The 19,773-nt window shown below is 38.5% G+C and overlaps 1 protein-coding gene across 1 annotated transcript; it reads right to left on the bottom strand.

Annotated features, from left to right (window-relative positions):
* Nucleotides 1–30: 30 nt before the first annotated feature.
* On the bottom strand, nucleotides 31–18,549 carry man2b1 (mannosidase, alpha, class 2B, member 1). The gene is made up of 23 exons (XM_007229995.4): nucleotides 18,409–18,549; nucleotides 16,930–17,032; nucleotides 15,369–15,542; nucleotides 14,240–14,433; nucleotides 13,396–13,528; nucleotides 12,792–12,937; nucleotides 12,409–12,608; nucleotides 11,604–11,724; nucleotides 11,421–11,499; nucleotides 11,214–11,323; nucleotides 9,721–9,828; nucleotides 9,373–9,489; nucleotides 9,099–9,281; nucleotides 8,050–8,147; nucleotides 6,534–6,651; nucleotides 6,020–6,138; nucleotides 5,830–5,931; nucleotides 4,890–4,977; nucleotides 4,705–4,785; nucleotides 4,295–4,510; nucleotides 3,939–4,088; nucleotides 3,745–3,841; nucleotides 31–2,690 (listed from the first exon to the last, which is right to left on the bottom strand). The coding sequence occupies exons 1-23, from the start codon at nucleotides 18,526–18,528 to the stop codon at nucleotides 2,581–2,583; spliced, it is 2,967 nt and encodes a 988-aa protein (XP_007230057.3). The 5' UTR covers nucleotides 18,529–18,549; the 3' UTR covers nucleotides 31–2,580.
* Nucleotides 18,550–19,773: the final 1,224 nt, after the last annotated feature.

The following is a 19,773-nucleotide window of genomic DNA, read 5'->3' on the forward strand; positions in this document are numbered from 1 at the left end:
GTTGTGTGTGCGAGACAGAGAGGAAGAAACTGAGAGAATAAAGAAGTGTTTATTCTGAGCTGCTCATTCATAAACTCACAATTTAAATCAATAAAAAAATCATTTGTAAAAAATACACACCATCACTGTGAAGTTAAAATAAGTTTGGCTGAATAGTGGACTTGGGGGGCAAGGACAATAAATCTATAAAAGAAATAATCATCTGTAGGACAAAAAAAGGACACCAAGTTTAGCCAATTTTTCTTGCTCAATTTGGAAGGCCAATAACAGTCAATTCCTCTTAAATTACCCCACAGAGGACAAGGCCAACGGTGATTTCTCAGACTCTGGCCACTGATGCCAAGCAGCATGATCCGAGTTTCGAACCAGCGATCCTCAGATCATAGTGAAAGCCCCTTTAGTCTACAGGATGAATCCGAGCAAGTTTACTCTTTAAAAAAAAAATTAAATCCCAAAAATCCTCTCAGTCAAAATTGTGCACCATTCTATGTTAAGAGGAGTGCAGATTGCATCTGAAGAGGGAGGTGCAACACTAATTGGCCACAGCAATATACTTATGTAAGTGAATTAACCAGAATCACCTTTAATTTAATACTTTAGATTATCAGAATCTCACAAAAATCTTGTGACTATTTTTTTGTTTTGGTTTTCATGTTTTGCATCTGGAAGCTGTTTAGTTTATTTCACAGTTTTATGAGCAATGGACCAATCGAAATGCTCCAAAATCTTTTTCTGAAAAAATCCTGCTTCAGTAAAGTTGCTGTTATGAAGATACAAGGCTTTTGTTGGACAGTGATGTCAATCATTACTTGGGAGTGTTTTCTGATATTCTATAATAATTCTGAAGTAAAAATGCATGCACCAGGGCATATTAGGAGCTGGAGCTGTCTCATTCTGTGGTAAACACATGTTCTCCATACATTTAGTACTGAATGCATCCCTCCCAAAAGTGTTTCTGAATTCTGGAACTACCAGATTCCTAAAGTGCACAAATTATACACCCAGCTTCACTCATAGGAGCAGTTTTCACAGACTAACCCTAGTCTTAGACTGAACAGCATTTTAAATCGAGATTTTACTTTAAAAGCAAAAATATAGTCTAGGGCTAAATCTAATTACAGTCTTGAAAACAATCCCGGTTTATTCTTTAAAATTAAACATACTGGACCTTTAACACTGACATGTAAATCAGCTGCATTTCGATTGGCTGTATCTTATTAAAAAAAAAAACTCCTTATAACTGCAATATGAGTGAGTGGGGCTAGGTAAAAAGATTAATTACAGTGTACCAGTCAAAAGTTAACACATTCTCAGTAATATTTGTTATTTATCTATATTATTTACTGCACTGTAGATTATTATTAAAAGCCATATTAAAAACTATGAAGGAACACACATGCAGTTAGGTAGTAAACCTTAAAAAAAAAAAAGTGTCTGGCCTTCACAAACACCCGACATAAAAACCCAACACAGCTGAGTTGGATCTCAGTGAAGGTGAAAAGTGAAGAAAAATCAGTTAACAAGAGCTCAGCACCTTTATAGGAACACCTTTAAAAAGTTTAAGAAATATTCCAGGTTCTACCTTATAAAACCAACAGAAAATAATGCAAAGAGTGCAGAATCTTGAGTATTAAACATATTGTGGCTTGTTCAACACTTTGGTTTTTGCTTACTACATAATTGCATACATGTTCCTTTCTTATTTTTATGTCTTCAATATAAATCTACAATGTAGTATTAAAAAATAAAGAAAAAAAAAAACAACAACAAATGAGTAGGTGTGTGTCCAAACTTTTGACTGGGACTGTACACAGACATGACAAAAGTCATAAGACAGCAGTATTTATTTTTATTGTGATCAAATTGTGTTATCTTAGGGGAAGGCTTGGCTTGGGGATGCTCACACTTGTTGTGAGGTGTTTTCTTGTGAGAGTAAACACTGGCCAATGTGCTCATGGCAAGACTATGTGAATAATCATAGTCTAAGCGTCAAAAAAAAAAAAAAAAAATCGAATATAGAAGGCATTATCACCTACAGTGGACGCCGCAGTGGGTGTTAATGATAATGACTGGGGGTCTCTGTCTAAAAACCACATCCACATTCAAATCAGAAGATTCTACATGCATATCCCACAAGTCAGTGCTGTGTTCTTTATTTTCTATGGAACATGATACTAGCTCCTGTACACTGACACACAGCTTGTCAGTGTACAGTGTATAATCTTTAGTTTTTCATTATGTGATCTTTCTATATATGAACGAGATCAGAATATCCTGAAACCAGTACTCATGTCTGCTGGTCTGTTTGGTGAACTGTTTCATATGTTGGCTCCTTGATGAAGTTATATTTCAAAGGATTTAAAGACACTTTTGGAGAAATTAAGGCAAGAATAAAAACATCATTTGAGGAACTATTTAGTTTAACAGAGGGTGATAAACAAAATTCAGCTAATAAATCAGAAAGTTTAAAAACTGTAAAGCCATTTAAAGTGTGATCAGTGTTCAAAGACAGTGATGCTGTTTTACAATATGGCACCATGTGATCTTCACTCTCCCTCAGCTGCATTGTGTAAACACTGGCTATCTCAGCTGTACATTCAGCAGGAAAGTGCGGATTTCCATCGGGTTCAGAGTGATCTCCCAGGGAGTGGGGTCTCCCTGCTCTGCCTGCAGGGGTTTCAATATCTCACCTGTAAGGAAAAACAACACTCTAAAGTAGGTATTGTGGTGTACATTAAGGCACAGCTACAAAGAGTAATAACATTTTAAATGTAGGTATTTTGATGTACACAGAGACACAGCTACAGTCTCTCATTAGGATGACTATACAGTATAATAATAACAATACCATGATAAACACTCAGGCACTAGAAACTACAGTCTCTCATTAGGGTGAACATAAATTAATGACAATCTAAATGTAGGTATTACATTTTTTCACACTTTAAGGTGCACTTAAAGTCCTTTAATTTTGTATCACCTTGAACCTTATGTATCAACTTTACCAGTCAGGTTGTAAGGAGCACTAAAGACACTCCACTGAAGTGCAGCATTATACAGGAGTTTCAGTTTAGTTCTCCAGCATCAAGGCTGAAGCGTATTAGCATTATCCGCTAACCACACTAAACGCTAGCTCTTTCGCTGTTCAGAGGCAAGTATAGCAAATTGTGGCCTGCTGCCAACCCCGGCTAGCACTGCTGGAGCAGTATTAGCATTATCCGCTAACCGCACTAAGCGATAGCTTGTTGATGTTCAAAGGCAAGTATATTAGACTGTAGCCAAAACAAGCTCTTGGTACAAACCACTAGCTAATATCAACCAGGTTTCTCAGTGTAGCGCTGTTGGGCAGCGGTTAGCTGCTAAAACTAATGCTGCTGCACACAGCCTTAGTGGAAATCTTGAAATTTAAGCTTACTGTAAATAAACAGAAGCACTTTTACTTTTACTCACCTAAATAAACAGTTTTCAGGAGAGAAATCTGTGTAGATTAACATCCAGCATTCGTATTACTTTAAACAAAACCTGTAATTCTTTAAAAAGATATTTTACTGCGCTTAGCTTTACTTAAGTTAGTTACCCCCACCACCATCCAGCGGCAAGATCTGCTGAATTAGAAGGAAAACATTGCAGTACCCCTGTTCCTTATAAGGTGCACTATATAGTGCAATGATATCAACTGAGGGGAAGCTACAGAGGAAGTGGAGCTTGTATGGCTGGAGCATGTATAAATGTGTGCGTCATTACCGGTGTTCCATTGGAGACGGGTCATGTTCGCCTTCCACTGATTGGCACCCAGACTCATCTCCGACGCTCCCACCACCTTCAGGGTGGAAAACATCTTCTGCGAACGCACAGACAAATATGCACAGGTCATATTAAATTTCATAGTAGGTTGTGAACATGCTGTGATTCTGTATGGATTTATGTGTGTCTATTACCTGTAAATTAACAGTAACTGGTTTGGAGTAGGTTTTACTCTCTGAGCTCTCGTACTGGTGCTCTAGTCTCAGCAGAACCGAGTCTTTGTCCCACTGGGACAGTGTCAGCAGGTGAACAGCAGGGGGCAGCGATGCCTGTAGTGCTGAAAACTAACCAAAGAGACACAGGGCAGGGGGGGAGTGGGGGTCGATTCTTTAGAAACTGAGCATTCAGATACAACACCTCACCCACAAACAGACTCTGCTAACAGGGCCGCAGAACACTGGAATGGGATAAAGCTGCTAAAGGCTGAATGGAAGGAGCTGAACAGACCACTGACTGTCAGGATTGTAAACAGGTGGAGCTTTTTACTCACCTCCACTATGGCAGAAGGAGTCCCATCCTGGAAAGACAGCAGAGGCTGCAGGACCATCCCCTGGGCAAGCGGGCGGTGGGCATCCGCCGCTGTTTCAGGGGGTGTGAGGGTCAGCAAGAGACGCCCGCGTACAACCAGACCATCACCAAATTCACCAGGCTCAGACAGGGGTTCACCCACCCCCCGGTAATCATCATACAACAGCCGTCTGTGAAGCTAAGAGAGAGAGAGAGAGTAAGAGTGTGAGAGAGATAGATAAAGAGAGAGAGAGGTTTGAAAGCAATAGTGTTTATTACATTATTATTAAAAGAGCCCAGTGTGAATGGGTGGAGTTAAACGGATGTAGGTTGAATGGGTGGGGCTTAAACATGTCTAGGCTAAATGGGTTGTTGGCCAAATATAAATCTTACCATGATCTCCAGAGAGCCGTTGTTGAGGCTGCTGACCCCCTGAGAGCGGTCAGTCACCACAGTCAACTGAGACCCTTTATCCTAAACACACAAAACAACCAGACACAATATATAAAGCTATATATTTATACATATAAAACAAAACTGAAGAATCTCGGCTCTCTGTTTGAATGAGAGCTACATACCTTAATAAAAGCACGAGAGTTCATTGGGTAATAATTCCCAGCAACTGGCTCGGTCTGTTTCAGATCCCATGTGGGTCGATAGTCTTTCCTGATCAGGAAGAAGATAATAAAAATATATTTAAGGTTCAAGCACTTATTTTGCTATAAGACACAAAACTTGGTAGGAAGATGTAGAATTAGTGCATATCAGAGGACACCAAAGACAACAATGATTGGTCATTGGGGGAACCAATTAACATAATAGCTGTAACTTGGCAGTATTTGTTTGAATCATTTTACAATGTTAATCAGTTCTGTAGAAGATCACTCTGATAAAGACAGCAGATTTCCATCCACATTAGCCTTGAGTGGGCACAACAGCTTTACAAAACATCTACAATGGTTACAATTCTAATTGCAATCATATTATGCAGTCTACAAACAACTGATGTCAAAAGATCAATCTGGAGGAAAAAAACAAATTGTGAATATTCTGATGAAAGGCTTCTGATCAACAACCATAACATGTGGACACCTTTTGACAAATTCTAACTTACCTAATGAATAATCTAAAATCCTTAATAGATTTGTTTATGTGAATTTAAGCACAGACCATGTTTAAAGTCATCTGTTCTGCAATTATATGAGGTGAAAGCCATCTGATAATCTCGAAAGAATATGACAGTGTCTAAAATTGTATTAGACCTTCTTCCACATCACCAACCTATGCTTTAGTAGGCACAGTCTGTGCTTGAACCTGCAGATTGCCGGCTTATTGAAAAGAAGGTTACTCAGAAGAACTAACCAGAAAGGGGTTTTAAATTTCATTAAATGGAAAGAATTTTGTCTGGCATTGGCAATAATTCACAACAATCACATTTAATATTTTATAGCAGCAACTATAATAATAATACAAATAAAAATATTATTAATGACTAGAAGGTGATGTGAGCTGTCTCACCGTCTCTGTAGAACTTCTCTGCCGTTGGAATCGGTGTAGAAATATTCAGCTGAGCTGATACTGCTGTCCAACCGAGTGATCACCTCCTTCCCCAAACCATCACTGCAAAACATACAGACAGTATTTATATATGTAAGCCCCTATACAATATATTATTTACCTCAGCTTTAAGTATCAGTAGTGTAATTACTCCACAGGTACGGGTCCGATGGTCCACTCCAGCTCCAGCTCTCTGCTGCCCTCGTACAGACGAACCACCTGAGACACCCACGGGCTGAACTGCTGCCTCACCTCCTGCACCACAGAGTTCTGACACACACACACGCACATATGCACGCATGCACAATTACAGTTACAGTTGCACATGACATATGCTAAATAATGCTTTTAAGCCTTACAATTTGTAAATTCTCGCTATAGGATATATGGGTGGCAGTAAACTGCTTTAGGCTGAATATGTGATGGTTTTATAGTTTTAATTGTATTTATAGCTAATCTATTTAAAAAACAGAGATTAATGTGGTGTAATAAACATTATTATAATTTCCAAATAAGCATTCAAGCCACCACAGTTTGTTCTGTAAAGGCTACAAAAGCTACAGAAAATTGAGGTACTGTACTGTTTACATATAGAAATATTACAACTGAATAGAATGTATTTGTGTGTGTGTGTGTGTGTGTGTGTGTGTGTGTGTGTGTGTTACCTGCAGGGTTGACACAACAGGTTTTGAGCTGATTGTGTAGGGTGTTGAGGAGTTTGGTCTGAAGATGTAAGCTCCTGACGTCTGTCGGCTCTCATCGTTTCCGTTGCTGGCGTTGTACCTGTGGATTTTTTTTAGATATTAATATTTATACTTTTACTGATTAAGATTGTAACAGTATGAGGATTTCATGGTTTGATAACTGTATCAGACAAAATTACGACATCACAGTTTGACTACCATAGCAAAACATTACCACAATAATAATTAGTAATTAGGAATAAGCCAATCTCCCTATTGTGCCAATTAGTTAATCGTGCACAATGTAATCAGGAACGACCATTCACTCGGAGGACAGCTTGGGCATTGAGGAGTTGACCCACCACAGAGTGCCAATCCACATCTGGGCATAAAGTCACACACACATTCACACACCATTTTTTTTATTTATTTTTGTGTAAACAGAACACAGCAACAGCTACAATATAAATGTTCGTGGTTCATTGCCTCAATTGCCAAGTACTCAGAACATTTCCTTCAGCCAAATTTTATCGAAATCCAATTCCAAATTCAGACAGCAATCTTGTGGTTGACTTGTGGCAGACTTGTGCCTACCTACCCCAAGCATCTACCTCTGCCACACAGGCTATTTTACCTTAGCCACCATATTGCATATTGCAGCCTAAGAATATTGTAACAATAGAGGTAGTGTGCTGAGAACCGTTGTGAAGGAGCTGTCTGAGGTAGCCGAAATTTCCTGTCAATGGTTGTGGCTTCTGTGTCAATGGTTGTGGCTTGATGTCAACAAGCATAGGGCTAGACCTACTGGTAAGTAAGTCATGGTGTTTGCTATGATATGTGCATTACATTAAAGCTGCGTTATGAGCATACAACAGTGAGTTAGCCATGGTGCTAACAGCATTAGCAGAGTTAAATGTACAAAGCGAACAGACGCAGCAGCCGGCCTCAGCACAGTGAAAGTGGGCCTTAACAGGCTTTGAGCTAGTTAGATGGTGTTTCCAGTGTCAGTGCACCCATCATGGTCAATTTAGGGATTATTCAGAGTAATCCCACACTAATGATTTCAACTTTATTGTTTATGGGGGATGGAGGACTGCCTCTTTCTTTGTTTTGTTTTTTTTGTGGATGTTCTCCATGGGTTTAGCACCAGTTGCTAAAATTAAGGGCCAGGGGTGGTTCCAGTTCCACCACTCCTGGTAATAAGCAAGCTTTACGATATGATAATCATGCATTTTTATACCATGATATACACATACACATGAAACATTTCACCACTGCAACCCTATGCACTTTTACTGATGCACTGTTAATGCATTTTCCACTCAGCAGCTGCTGTTAAGAGTTCAGTCTTCACACATACAGCTTATCTGTGTCCTGATCTCAGACCTCACCGCCACAATAGGCCATTCACACTGCTGCCCACACAGCAGTTCACAACCACTTCACCATCAGTCACACATCTGACTGTGTATGTGTGCGTTTTTATGTTTATGTATACCAGTAGAAGTTCTGTGAGAGCTGGATGCTCTGCTGTGTTTCCAGGTTGGTCAGTCCACTCAGAAGGCCAGTAGTTGGGTCGAAAGTCGCTTTCAGGTACTAAAAAACAAAAAGACACCATAGTGGATCAGCGGTCTGATGTGGGTGAGCCATGTGCTATTCTCCACAGTGCTGCAGTGTTGTGAAGTAGTACTGGCCCCCATTTATAGTTCCACTCAGTTACAGCAAGGCACTGAAGTAGTGATGCAGCAAACTTCTTACTACCACCACCATGCTTAACACTTTCTTACTAAAAAGCACATCTTGGGAATCTTTTTATACATTAATCTTTGGGCTCCTTTCAGCAGTTGCACGATAGATATGAGTTACCTAGCTTTAATGTGTTTTTTGGGGGGCTTATGTTACAAAACATGTTTCTGTTCAGGATATGTTTCTGTTGAGGCTTTCCTAAAAAAATCTTTGATGCATGTCCTAAAGTGGAGGGATACTGGATAGAGGTAATATCCACAATTTTGAATGTGAAATTAGATCCTGATCCAAAATTAATAATCATGGGCTGTTCTAACACACTGAATCGTTTGCACTTAACTCTTCTGCAAGGGGAAGAGAGAGAGTCCCCATCAGTTAATAGATTGTTATGGAAAGTGACTAATATGCTGGCCTGTGAGAGGCTTATGTTAAAATGTCAACTTTAAAAAAAAAAAAAAAATTCTCAACAAACAAATTAAGCACAAAAAATACGTCTTGTGGTCAAATGAAGTCCACAGAACTTTAGATGTAAAGGGTTAATCTGGTTGTTTCTAAGCAAACCTAGGAGAAGTGTTTCTTTAAAATGTGGCACAACTCCGGGCTGTCTGTTAACCTAAAACTTTATTAAACTCAGAAAACTTCAGACAAGGGAAAAAAAAAAAAAAATTCACAGCACTGTAAATCTGAGCAAAGTTAGTGTTAGCTAATCCTAGTTGCTCAATGTACCGACTGAAACAAAGCCATAAGGAGTGAAGTGCTCAGGTATTATAAGGCATACAGAGCAGGTGTTGTGGGTCTTACCTTGTTCTGCATGGAGACAGGGGCGGCTCTTTTAGGTTCATCGGGAGCTCCGGCACGTCCCAGCAGAATGATGGAGTAAGTGCTGAAACCGAGGGGTGGAGCCTGCACCTGGAACACCAGCTCATTCTTAGCATAACCCCGCCCCCTCCGCAGGTTCTGAGTGGCCTTAGAGACAGGGATGACCTGTAGAACAGGGCAGAAAGAGTTAATAATAATAATAAAAAAACAACTAAAAAAAATATGTATTACTTCTTTAATCATTTTAAAATCACACCTGACTGTTCACTGCCATCCCATTGGAGTCTTGGACACTGTAGGATGAGCCATTGACAGGCAGGTGAACTGACCAGCTTATTGGACGAGCCAGAGGATTATAAACATTCATAGAGAACTGAGAGAGAAACAAGGGAGAAATCAAAGAATTACAGTTACAGTTAATATAAATTAGTTACAGCTTTAATAAAGCTTCACTGTGCATTAACACTTAATATTCAACACACACACATACACAAAACACTGCAGCATAAGTGAGATCTCTGGTTATACTGTGAATAACTGCATGAGTGAGTGGGTGTGCAAGACTGTGTAAGTGAGTGTGTCTGTATATGAATGTGTTCATTACCCTTTTGCTGCCTTCGGTGAGAGGACACACGCTGATGTTGAGATTCTCACAGAAAACACGCGGAACATTAGACCCACTTAGAGCAGCCAGAGAGTTACTGACCAACACCTAGAGACAGAGAGCGAGAGGGAGAGAGAAAAAAACAAAAAAACAATATAGCCTGTAACATTTTTAAAAAATATCTGCTTACTTACTATTGTAAATCAAATTTGCAACCGTTTTGTATGTACAGGAATTAAAGGAATTAAAAAGCAACTAAAAAAAAGAAACACGTGGTATAAGATGCTTTAATAATAAATTTCACTTAATGTCTACATGCAAAACGCTATTTGGTGGAAAGGTAGGCGTGACCCTGAATGCACCACCCCCACTGTAAAACATGGTGGTGGCAGTATCATGCTCTGGGGATGCTTTTTTCAGCAGGGACATAGAAGCTGGTCAAAGTTGATGGGAAGGTGGATGTAGCCAAATACAGGGCAATCCTGAAAGAAAACCTGTTGGAGGCTGCAGAAGGTTTGAGACTGGGAAGGAGATTTACCTTCCAGCAAGACAATGACCCTAAACTTACAGGCAGAGCTACAGTGGAATGGATTAAAAAATATTTATGTGTTAGAATGTCCCAGTCAAAGTCCTGACCTAAATCACATTGAGCATCTGTGGCATGACTTGAAAACTGCTGTTTCTAGAAAGTATTGACGCCATACTTTCCATGTTCTTATTTAGTGAAACAATTTTGACTTTACAATTACTTGCAACTTTGTGTTGGTCTATCACATAAAATCCCAATAAAATACATTTAAGTTTGTGACTACAAAGTTACAAAAAGGAGGAAAACTTTAAGGGGTATGAATACTTTTTAAATATTTCTTGGAATTGTGCTTAGCCTCTCATCCTGCCCACTGCCCATTCCCCAGTCAGCTTGAGTTGCCACGTATGGAACACAATAGCGGGCAAACAACAGTGGAAAAGAGCTAAAAAGCTTTAGCATTCTTCTTTAGATTTCTATAAGAGATCAGAGTAAAACGCTAGTATATAATGCACTTTACATGCATTTGATAGTTGGATACAGCTTAGGGCCTAAAGGATGAGTCAGAACAAGAAGGATGCTCAACTGGCTTATTGACCTGTGAACAGGTAAGCTCTGTGAGCTACATTATCTTTTTAACTGAGTAGTGTGTTATCAGGATCTGTAAACTCTGGTAATTCTAGCTTAGTGTGCATTCACATCAACTGGTATATAATATGCAAATAATAAAAAAAACATTGCTGTGCATGTGTTTCCAGATTGCAATCTTTAGAAGTTCTCAAAAATCAACTTGTGCTCGTTTGTTTAGATTCAGTGTTCTTAACCTGGAAACCTATGTAAGATATGTTTGGAAGAGAGGGCGGTAGAGAAGACAATTCTCTCCTGTTATTTAGTAATTACAGTATTGTTTCTTTAATAGGTAGATGGGAGGGGGGTTACTATAAGCTGATTGGTCGATGTGTTCTACCTGGCAGTGATCCCAGCCAATCCCCAGCCGTTTGGCGTAGTCGTTGGCAACGTGCTGCTTCTCTGTTCCTGAGACTGCATCGTGGTGTTGTGCTACGGCCATCGCCCGTCCTGATTGGTTAGAAAGCAGATCAGTCGTGGACAGCAAGAAAACACAGCTGAAAGTAAGAATCAAGCAGACATGTGACCAAAATTAACCTGAACCTACTCATGGTTTCACTGTCTCCTTTCCCAAAGGGGCCGTCCCTGGACTGAGATCCACCCAGAACCTCCAGCTGATTGCAGGTCTGAGAGCAGAATTGAAGAGAGAGAAGAAAGAAAGAAGAAAGAAAACTTTAGTAGAGAGGTAATATGCCTAATATAGTAAGTGTGTGTATGTTTGTTTGCTTACCTGCAGTAAGCTGTTACTCAGTCTTTCGTAGCGTTTCAGAGCTGGACGACTGGTAAAGTAACCAGTCCAGAAATCATGAGCATCATCAGCATACGGGAAGAAATCATCTGTTTTTATAGGCCTGAGAGAGGAAGAGAGATAGATAAATAAAGATAGAGAGATTGTAGTTTTAGTGTACAGTCAGCAATGCCACTCTTCCATAAAGGCCAAATTTGTGGAGTGCACAGCTTCTAGCTGTCCTGTGAACAGATTCGCCGACCTGAGCTGAGGATTTCTGCAGCTCCTCCAGAGTGACCATGGGCCTCTTGGCTGCTTCTCTGATCAGTATTCTCCTTGTTTGATCTGTCCGTTTGGTTGGACGGCCATGTCTTTGTATGTTTGCAGTTGTAACATAGTTTTTCCATTTTTGGATGATGGATTAAAGAGCGCTATTTGGGATGCTCAGAGCTTGGGATTTGTTTTTATAACCTAAGTCTGCTTTAAATTTCTCCACAACTTTATCTCTGACCTGTCTGCTGAGTTATTTACCTGTTTTTATATTTATACTGAGTAATTTACACACAGCTGGACTATATTAATAAATTAAATGACTTTTGAAGACAGTTGATTGCACTGGATTGTATTTAGGGGTTTTAGATTTTATTTGATTAACATTTTGAAAACCATACATCATTTTCATTTCACTTCACAATTATGTGATACTTTGTGTGGGTTTATCATTTAAAATCTTAATAAAATACTTTTAGGTTTGTTCAAAGGGTATGAATACATTTGTGTGGTACGGTGGGTATGTGGTGTATCTCACCAGATTTGCTTGGCTAGGTTGAGCTCCTGCAGGTAGCAGGAGGGTGTGGAGTACAGCACGTTGACCGCGCTGCCGTTCTTCTGACGAGCGTTAACATAGTGGATCAGCTTGTCCATGTTCTTATACCAAGGAATAGCATTCTCATACTGAAAATCAGAACCCATCGTCATGATGATGTGGTTGGTCTTATAGACGTCAGCCTGGAGAAATGAACACAGATACGCGCACCATCATTTAAACAGAAATATTGTGGATGAATTAAAGTTTCATTCTATAGAAAACACAATTTAAGCACAGCAATACAATAAAAAAACACAGGTCTACTGAATTAGATCTAATGCACATCAGTGACATACTTTCTGAACACAAACTCATACACTGACCTGAGCTTTTGAGATGCTTATGAACTTGTTGACCAAATCATCCACGTTATAGTCCTCCAGCTCTGGGTCATCCTGGACCGGGTCATCCGAGCAGGACTGGTCCCAGCAGAATCCCGCGGGTGGGTTATATCCATTAGGCAAAACACCTGCATAACACACAGTCTCTGCATGAGTACACTACAGAACACGCTCTCCAAAAACATGATAATTTAAAAGCTGCATCATGACATACCCACCATAGAAGGACTTTCATCTTACATGAGCATGAAAAGCTTGCAAGAAACCCCCAGTAACCATTCAGCAGACTTTACCATTCAGTAAGACTTTCCTGCGCTCTGATTGGTCACTTCAAAACACCCCCCTCCCGGTACAAATAAGAACTGTGTCAGGTCTATTAAAGTAACTGCAAACAACCTGCAGTTTTAAAGACTGATGAATATCAATGTTTATTGCTAATTTAAAATCTGGACGTTGGGTTTAAAAATGGCTCATTGTTCCAACCAACGTATAAAGATTTCTAAACAAAAATATAAAACTATTCTAATTTCATCTAATTAAAAGCAACACCGATACTCAGAGGAAATGCTGACATATTAGCACTGACCAGTGAAAAGGTCAGCAGTGGGGGGCTTCAGACTTTCACTAGCTCTCCACACCATCTCCATCTCCTTCATCTTCATCCTTCTGCCTTTATCCTGATAGTCCAATCGACCAAAAAAGAACCCATCATAACCCATCTAGAAAACACAAAAACACACACAATTAATAATAATAATAATAATAATAATAATAAAAATAATATGGAAATGATTTGTCATTATTTTATTTGTTAATTATTGTTATGGCATTGGTTTTCCTAAATCTAAAGTTGTACTACTGTTTGTAGCTACTGCAATCAAAAATGGGTCTGAGATGTGGTTATAATAAAGGCCTGCAGTTCCAACACTTTTTTTTTTTTTTTGCTGTTGTACGTAAACCACAGTAAGCACATTATACACCACCTCTCCGAATAATATGCAAGTTGTGCATGAAGTGCATTCACTGGTGTAGGGTGTGAAATACACAAGCCTGGGGTGCAGGCTAGGACTATTCTGGGCAATAGGCATCCTGAGTTCTTCACAAAGAGTTTAACAGCAAACTCTGGGTGTTAGTTTATTAGTGTGGTTCAATTAAGATGTTGAGATGGAAATGATGCAACAAAACACTGCACCTAGACTGTCACCAACATCACAATTTGCAAAAATGCTTATTTATTACTATTTAATGTATTGTATTCATAAAAACAAACAAGTAGCTCCATAAAGAAACACAGTAACACAGTTTCAGTCCTGTAAAGCTTTTCTAACTATAAAGGAACATGTTAGTTGGTGGAGCGTGGAGAGAGGGGTTACTGTGAGATATAAATAAGACGGTATAAGGCAGGTCTGAACGGTGGAGGTATTTCTGACCTGGGCGAATATGGAGGCATGCTCTCGGGCATGTCCAAACGGGTCAATGTGCCAGGCGACCCGCGGCCGACCGCATTCACCAAACGTATCGTTCAAAAAACGCAGACCGAGCGTCATCTGATCAATAACTGCACTGTAGTGTGTGGAGGCTTCATCACTCATACACCACCCTCCATTTACGAACTCCAAACGACCTGCAGAGAGAGAGAGAGAGAGAGAGAGAGAGAGAGAGAGAGAGAGAGAGAGAGAGAGAGAGAGAGAGAGAGAGAGAGAGAGAGAGAGAGAGAGAGAAGCAGAGGGAGAGAAAGGCAGAGGCAGACCCAGAGGCAGGGACAGAAAGAGGCAGGCAGGGACAGAGAGAGAAAGAGAGGCAAGGAGAGAAAGAGAGGCAAGGAGAGAAAGAGGAAAGAGAGAGGCAGAGAGAGCGGTGAAGAATAAGGAAGCAGTCAAAAAAAACACAGAACAATGGTGACGAAAACAACATAGAGCTGTTTAAATGTTTAACTTCCTGATAACAGAGCCATCTTCAGTGTCCAGTATGATGCATTCAGTATCCACTATGAATTATTCAGTATCTAATACAAATTATTCAGTATCTAATATGAATTATTCAGTATCTAACATTTATTATTCAGTATCTAACATGAATTATTCAGTAACCACTATCAATTATTTAGTATCCACTATGAATTATTCAGTATCTAATACAAATTATTCAGTATCTAATATGAATTATTCAGTAACCACTATCAATTATTTAGTACCCACTATGAATTATTCAGTATCCCAATATGAATTATTCAGAAAAACATTATAAATTATTTAAAAATCAACAAATTCGATTAATAATTCAGTATTTCATATAAATTATTATATCTCCAGAATGAATCAGTATCTTTATAAAGAATATAATATCTACTATGAATATTTTGTACCCACTGTGAATTCTTTATTATACATTTTGAATTATTCTGCTAGTCTACTACTACAATTCATTCATTCATAATAAGTCAATATACACTGGATTTTTCAGTATCCTCTATGAAATTACAGAAGTGTTTACAGGTGTGCTGAGTGTTGCACAGTGTGTTAGGATTCTGTACATCAGCATTAGCATCAGCTTGCTCACCCTCCTGTACGAGCTGAGTGACGATGTTGCGTGTTTTGGCGCTCTGCTCACTCCACCAGCGGTGGAAAAACGCTGTCTCCACGTAGATGAACCTGCGGGCCGGATCCTTCTGCAGCTCCGACACCACAGAGTCCAGGATGTACTGCACACCCGCATGCTGGATATAATTACGGCCTGAAACACACAAACGATTCCGGTTTCCATTTCTTCAACTTGTGTCGTTTTCACTGAGCTTGTGGTTAACACTAGCAGTGCTGACTGGAAGAGTGCAGTAGTGCTGGTTGTGGTGAAGATGCAAGCTTAGCCATTAATCTATCTATCTATTCATCTTAAAATTAAATAATACACTGAATTAATTTGATAAATTTGAGGTATGGTGGTAATATTATACTGCCTTTCTTTTTAATGAAATAGATAATCCTTACAAGCAAACTCTGTGCAGGTAGTTTCACACACTGTTACAGCTCACAGTGAAGAAACAGCCAGCTCCACAAAAGTTTTTGTTCTATAAATTTGGTTATAAAACCCTTTAAATTGCCTTTGTGTGTGTCTCACAGATGTCCCAGACTAATAAACACACTCTGCTGAGTAAGCACAGCTCTCTGTCTGTCACACCTGATCTTCATAAAGATCTTATGATCAGCATCACTTTTATCACCTGTTAGATCAGTTATCTGACTGTAAAATCCAGATTCTATAGTCTAATAGGTGTTGATAGCATTTTACTAGAACACTATAGTACATGTGACTTTAGAAATCACAGCACTAAAGTTCGATATGTTCACTACAGTGAACCTCCCCAGATCTGCACAACAGGATGCTTGTAGAAGACTACAAACAACTGCAAAATTAACATACTAAACTGTCTTTAACATTGAACTTACGTGTCTGATTAGCTTACATTTTTCATAATTGAAAGTATTTTAATGATTAAGTACAATCCGCTTACATTTATTGAACATCTTAAATTATTAAGCACAGTTTGCATGCAGCCATTAAACGTTTTAATGTGTTACATTCATAAATCCTTTTTAACATGTTAGCATAATTAGATTGAATCTATTAAACATTTTAAATTATTTTTCATAATTAGCTTACATATTTTAACTTTTTTTATTTACCACATTAAGTTTACATTTAATAAACACTCTTAATGATTTAACAAAACTGAGTTAAAATTATTTACATTTCAACTTTTCTAATGATTTCGCCATCAGCATAAATCTTTTTAAATTAGTTAGCACAATTAACTGACATCTATTACATGATTTTACATGATATTACAATTAGCTTACTTCATTATTATTATTATTATTTTTAAATGATTTAGTACAATTAGCAAATATCTTTAAAAAGTTTAAATAGTTTAGTGCTTTTATGTTGTTGCAAGTTTGGAGTTGGGCAGGAGGAATATGTTTGAGACTGCAGAGCAGAGTATAAATAAAATCACTGAGTCACTAAAAGTCTATTATAAACCAGAAGGAACAGAAACAAAAGAAACTGGAGAGGCTGAAAGGTTATCATGTTTATCACCATAAATCACTTTAGGATGGTTCCTCACCTCCATAGTAGTACTGGTCCACAGTCTTCAGCCAGCCAACGTCATCATGTGTGTGGGGAACCAGATGGACATTAAGCATAGATGGCTTTGTGGCTGGACATGACTACACACACACACACACACTTTTAATATCACATAAAAGCCACTGTCTGTGGTGTACTTAATTACACACAGAGAGCTTTAAAATATTCTGAGAGTATTTTGACAAGCAGACAATTTCAACATCAGCAACCTCACACATCAAATTAAACAGGATTTTCTACTCTCTCTTAACATATATCTAGTCTAGTGTATTGTTTCTATCACGTGTGATTTAATACATGCAGTGGTTCTATAGAGAACTACAATAACTCAAAGAAGCATCTGTGTGATTAAATGGTTCTTCACATAGTTAGCTTAAAAGGTTACTCAAGAGTTTCTTTTTAGAAAATGCAATGATTATAGTACTACAGCACCATGTTAACTTAAAGAACCACTTGGTTTCAAACATTTAAGATTTCCAAGGTTCGTTATCTGGTAAAAGGGTTCTTCACATTGGTTGGGTAAACTCTGCAGATGGATGTAGATCATCAAAACTGGTAACCATCACTACATGTCAAATTACCTGTTTTCAGTACAATGTTTTGGGGGAGGGGTTTTGTTGTTTTTTTTGTTTAAAGTGTACAGTACCAGTCAAAAGTTTGAACATGCCCTTCTCATTCAATGTTTTTAACTTATTCCAAAAATATTATAGATTAATATTAAGAATATAAAAACTATTTTAGACAGATATGCAATTACATAGCAAACAATTATAAGGTGTTTGTCCTCCACAAGCCCCTGACCTAAACCTGATCAACATGCAGCTTCACAGCATGAAGGAAAGGCAGCAACTATTGTTCAGCACCTCCAGGAAGTTCTTACCTTCAAAAAGCTACTTAAAAAAATTTAGGTATGAAATGTTCTGTTTTGTTTAAGACTTTTTGTTTACAAAAAATTCCACGTGTTCCTGTGTAACCTTAATGTAGTCTATAATATTACACTTACAATGTTAAAAAAACATACAAATAAATAAAACTGACACTGAATGAGAAAAAAAACTTTGACTGGTACTCTATATGATGTTATATAAATTATAGCAATAGTTAGAACTGCTCTTATTTTCTCTTTCTGATTTGAGAATAAATCTTCCTTATCAGCTGTTTCATGTGGGGCGCATCTCAAATCTGCCCTGCTGAGCTCCCTGCATAGGGCACTAAATAAATACGACTTTTGTGCTTCTCTACTATAAGAAAGAAAGGAAATGTATGAGCAGCACAGATTAGGGTCGTGTCCTGATCTGGCACATCTCTTTACCTGCCCCGTGTTGGAAAAATGATTATGTTGACACACAGGTAGTGCACTAGGTAGGGAGCATGGATCTATTTGAAACAGATCCCAGTCTTCTACAGAAAGAGAAGTGGTAGAAAAACCAGCACACACACACGCTCTGTGACTCACCTGGTAGCCGCACTGATCCGATGTGTGTCGGGCTGTGTGCACAGGTAAAGCGCGCGCCGTGGAAGCCGCTGTGAGCAGCAGCGTGAGCGCGCACAGCAGCAGCCTGCTCTCCGCCATCATGCAGCAACAACACAGTCATATGACCGCGGGGCGGGCTTTAATATCACACGTGACCTGTGCAAAGGATGCGGTGACATCACTGCCTGAGTGGGCGTGGTCAGGAGGGTCTTGTAACTTTTGACATATTATAATACACAATAATATGTAATATAATATGTAAATAAAAAAATACAAATAATCAAAAAAAGTAATTATGTTTACACTGAACAAAAATATAAACGCAAAACTTTAAGTTTTGCTCCCCTTTTTAATGAACTGAACTCAAAGATCTAGGACTTTTCTTATGTACACAAAATGTTTTTTTTTCTCAAACTGTGTTCCTATTGGATTTTAATCTGTGTTAGTGAGCACTTCCTTTGGTGACATAAACCATCCATCCGTCACAGGTTTGGCACATGAAGATGCTGATTAGCATACCTGTCAAGTTTTGGACTTAAAAATAAGTGATTTTTTCAGCCGCCCCACAAGCAAAACGAGGTTCAGTATACCTTACATTTTAAGACAGGTTTACTGAACTATACTAAAAATAACCACCTGTGAACTGCTTACAGGCTACAATTAGACTATCAAAATCTGATAGTCTACCTTTGTTGACACTGAAATGTTGTGGACATTTCTACATATGTAATTATTTTAATACAGCCCAATTAAAAACTTGAAGGGTGCACAAATTTACAAAAAGGACATGGACCAGATATATTCCATAAGAAAATAATAGTCCTAAGGGCCTACACAATTAATAATCTTTCATAAATACTTCTTTCTATCGATCAGTCCACTCCTGATCAGTTCAGTTAATTTCAGCCCTCTCCACATTTTCTCTCTCTCTCCAGCTCAACCATCTCTTCTACCCCTTCTAAATAATAAATTACACCACAATACTTGAGATTTGAACAAATTCTAACAAATCCTAAAACTAGCCCTTAACTGATAAAATAGAGTTTGAAAATGATATAGTTATTGGCTGATCAGGCATATCAGGGCAGGGCATTATATATATAGATTTTTCTCAAACCCTGAATATCTATCTAGCTAATTCTAAAGTTAAGCTAACTGAGTCACAAGCTGTATTTTATTAAACACACAGTGAGTTTAATTTATGTTTTGATTCAGAGAAGAGTCTTTTTAACCAGCTATCAGAAACAATCTCAGTTTACATGGTTAATTACCTTTCTTTTAGAAAAATCTCCATATATCCAGATCTGTTTTAACATCAGCTGCTCCGACTCTGCTGCCTGAACTCGC

This window comes from Astyanax mexicanus, chromosome 23 (assembly GCF_023375975.1).
Source record: "Astyanax mexicanus isolate ESR-SI-001 chromosome 23, AstMex3_surface, whole genome shotgun sequence".
NCBI lineage: Eukaryota > Metazoa > Chordata > Actinopteri > Characiformes > Acestrorhamphidae > Astyanax > Astyanax mexicanus.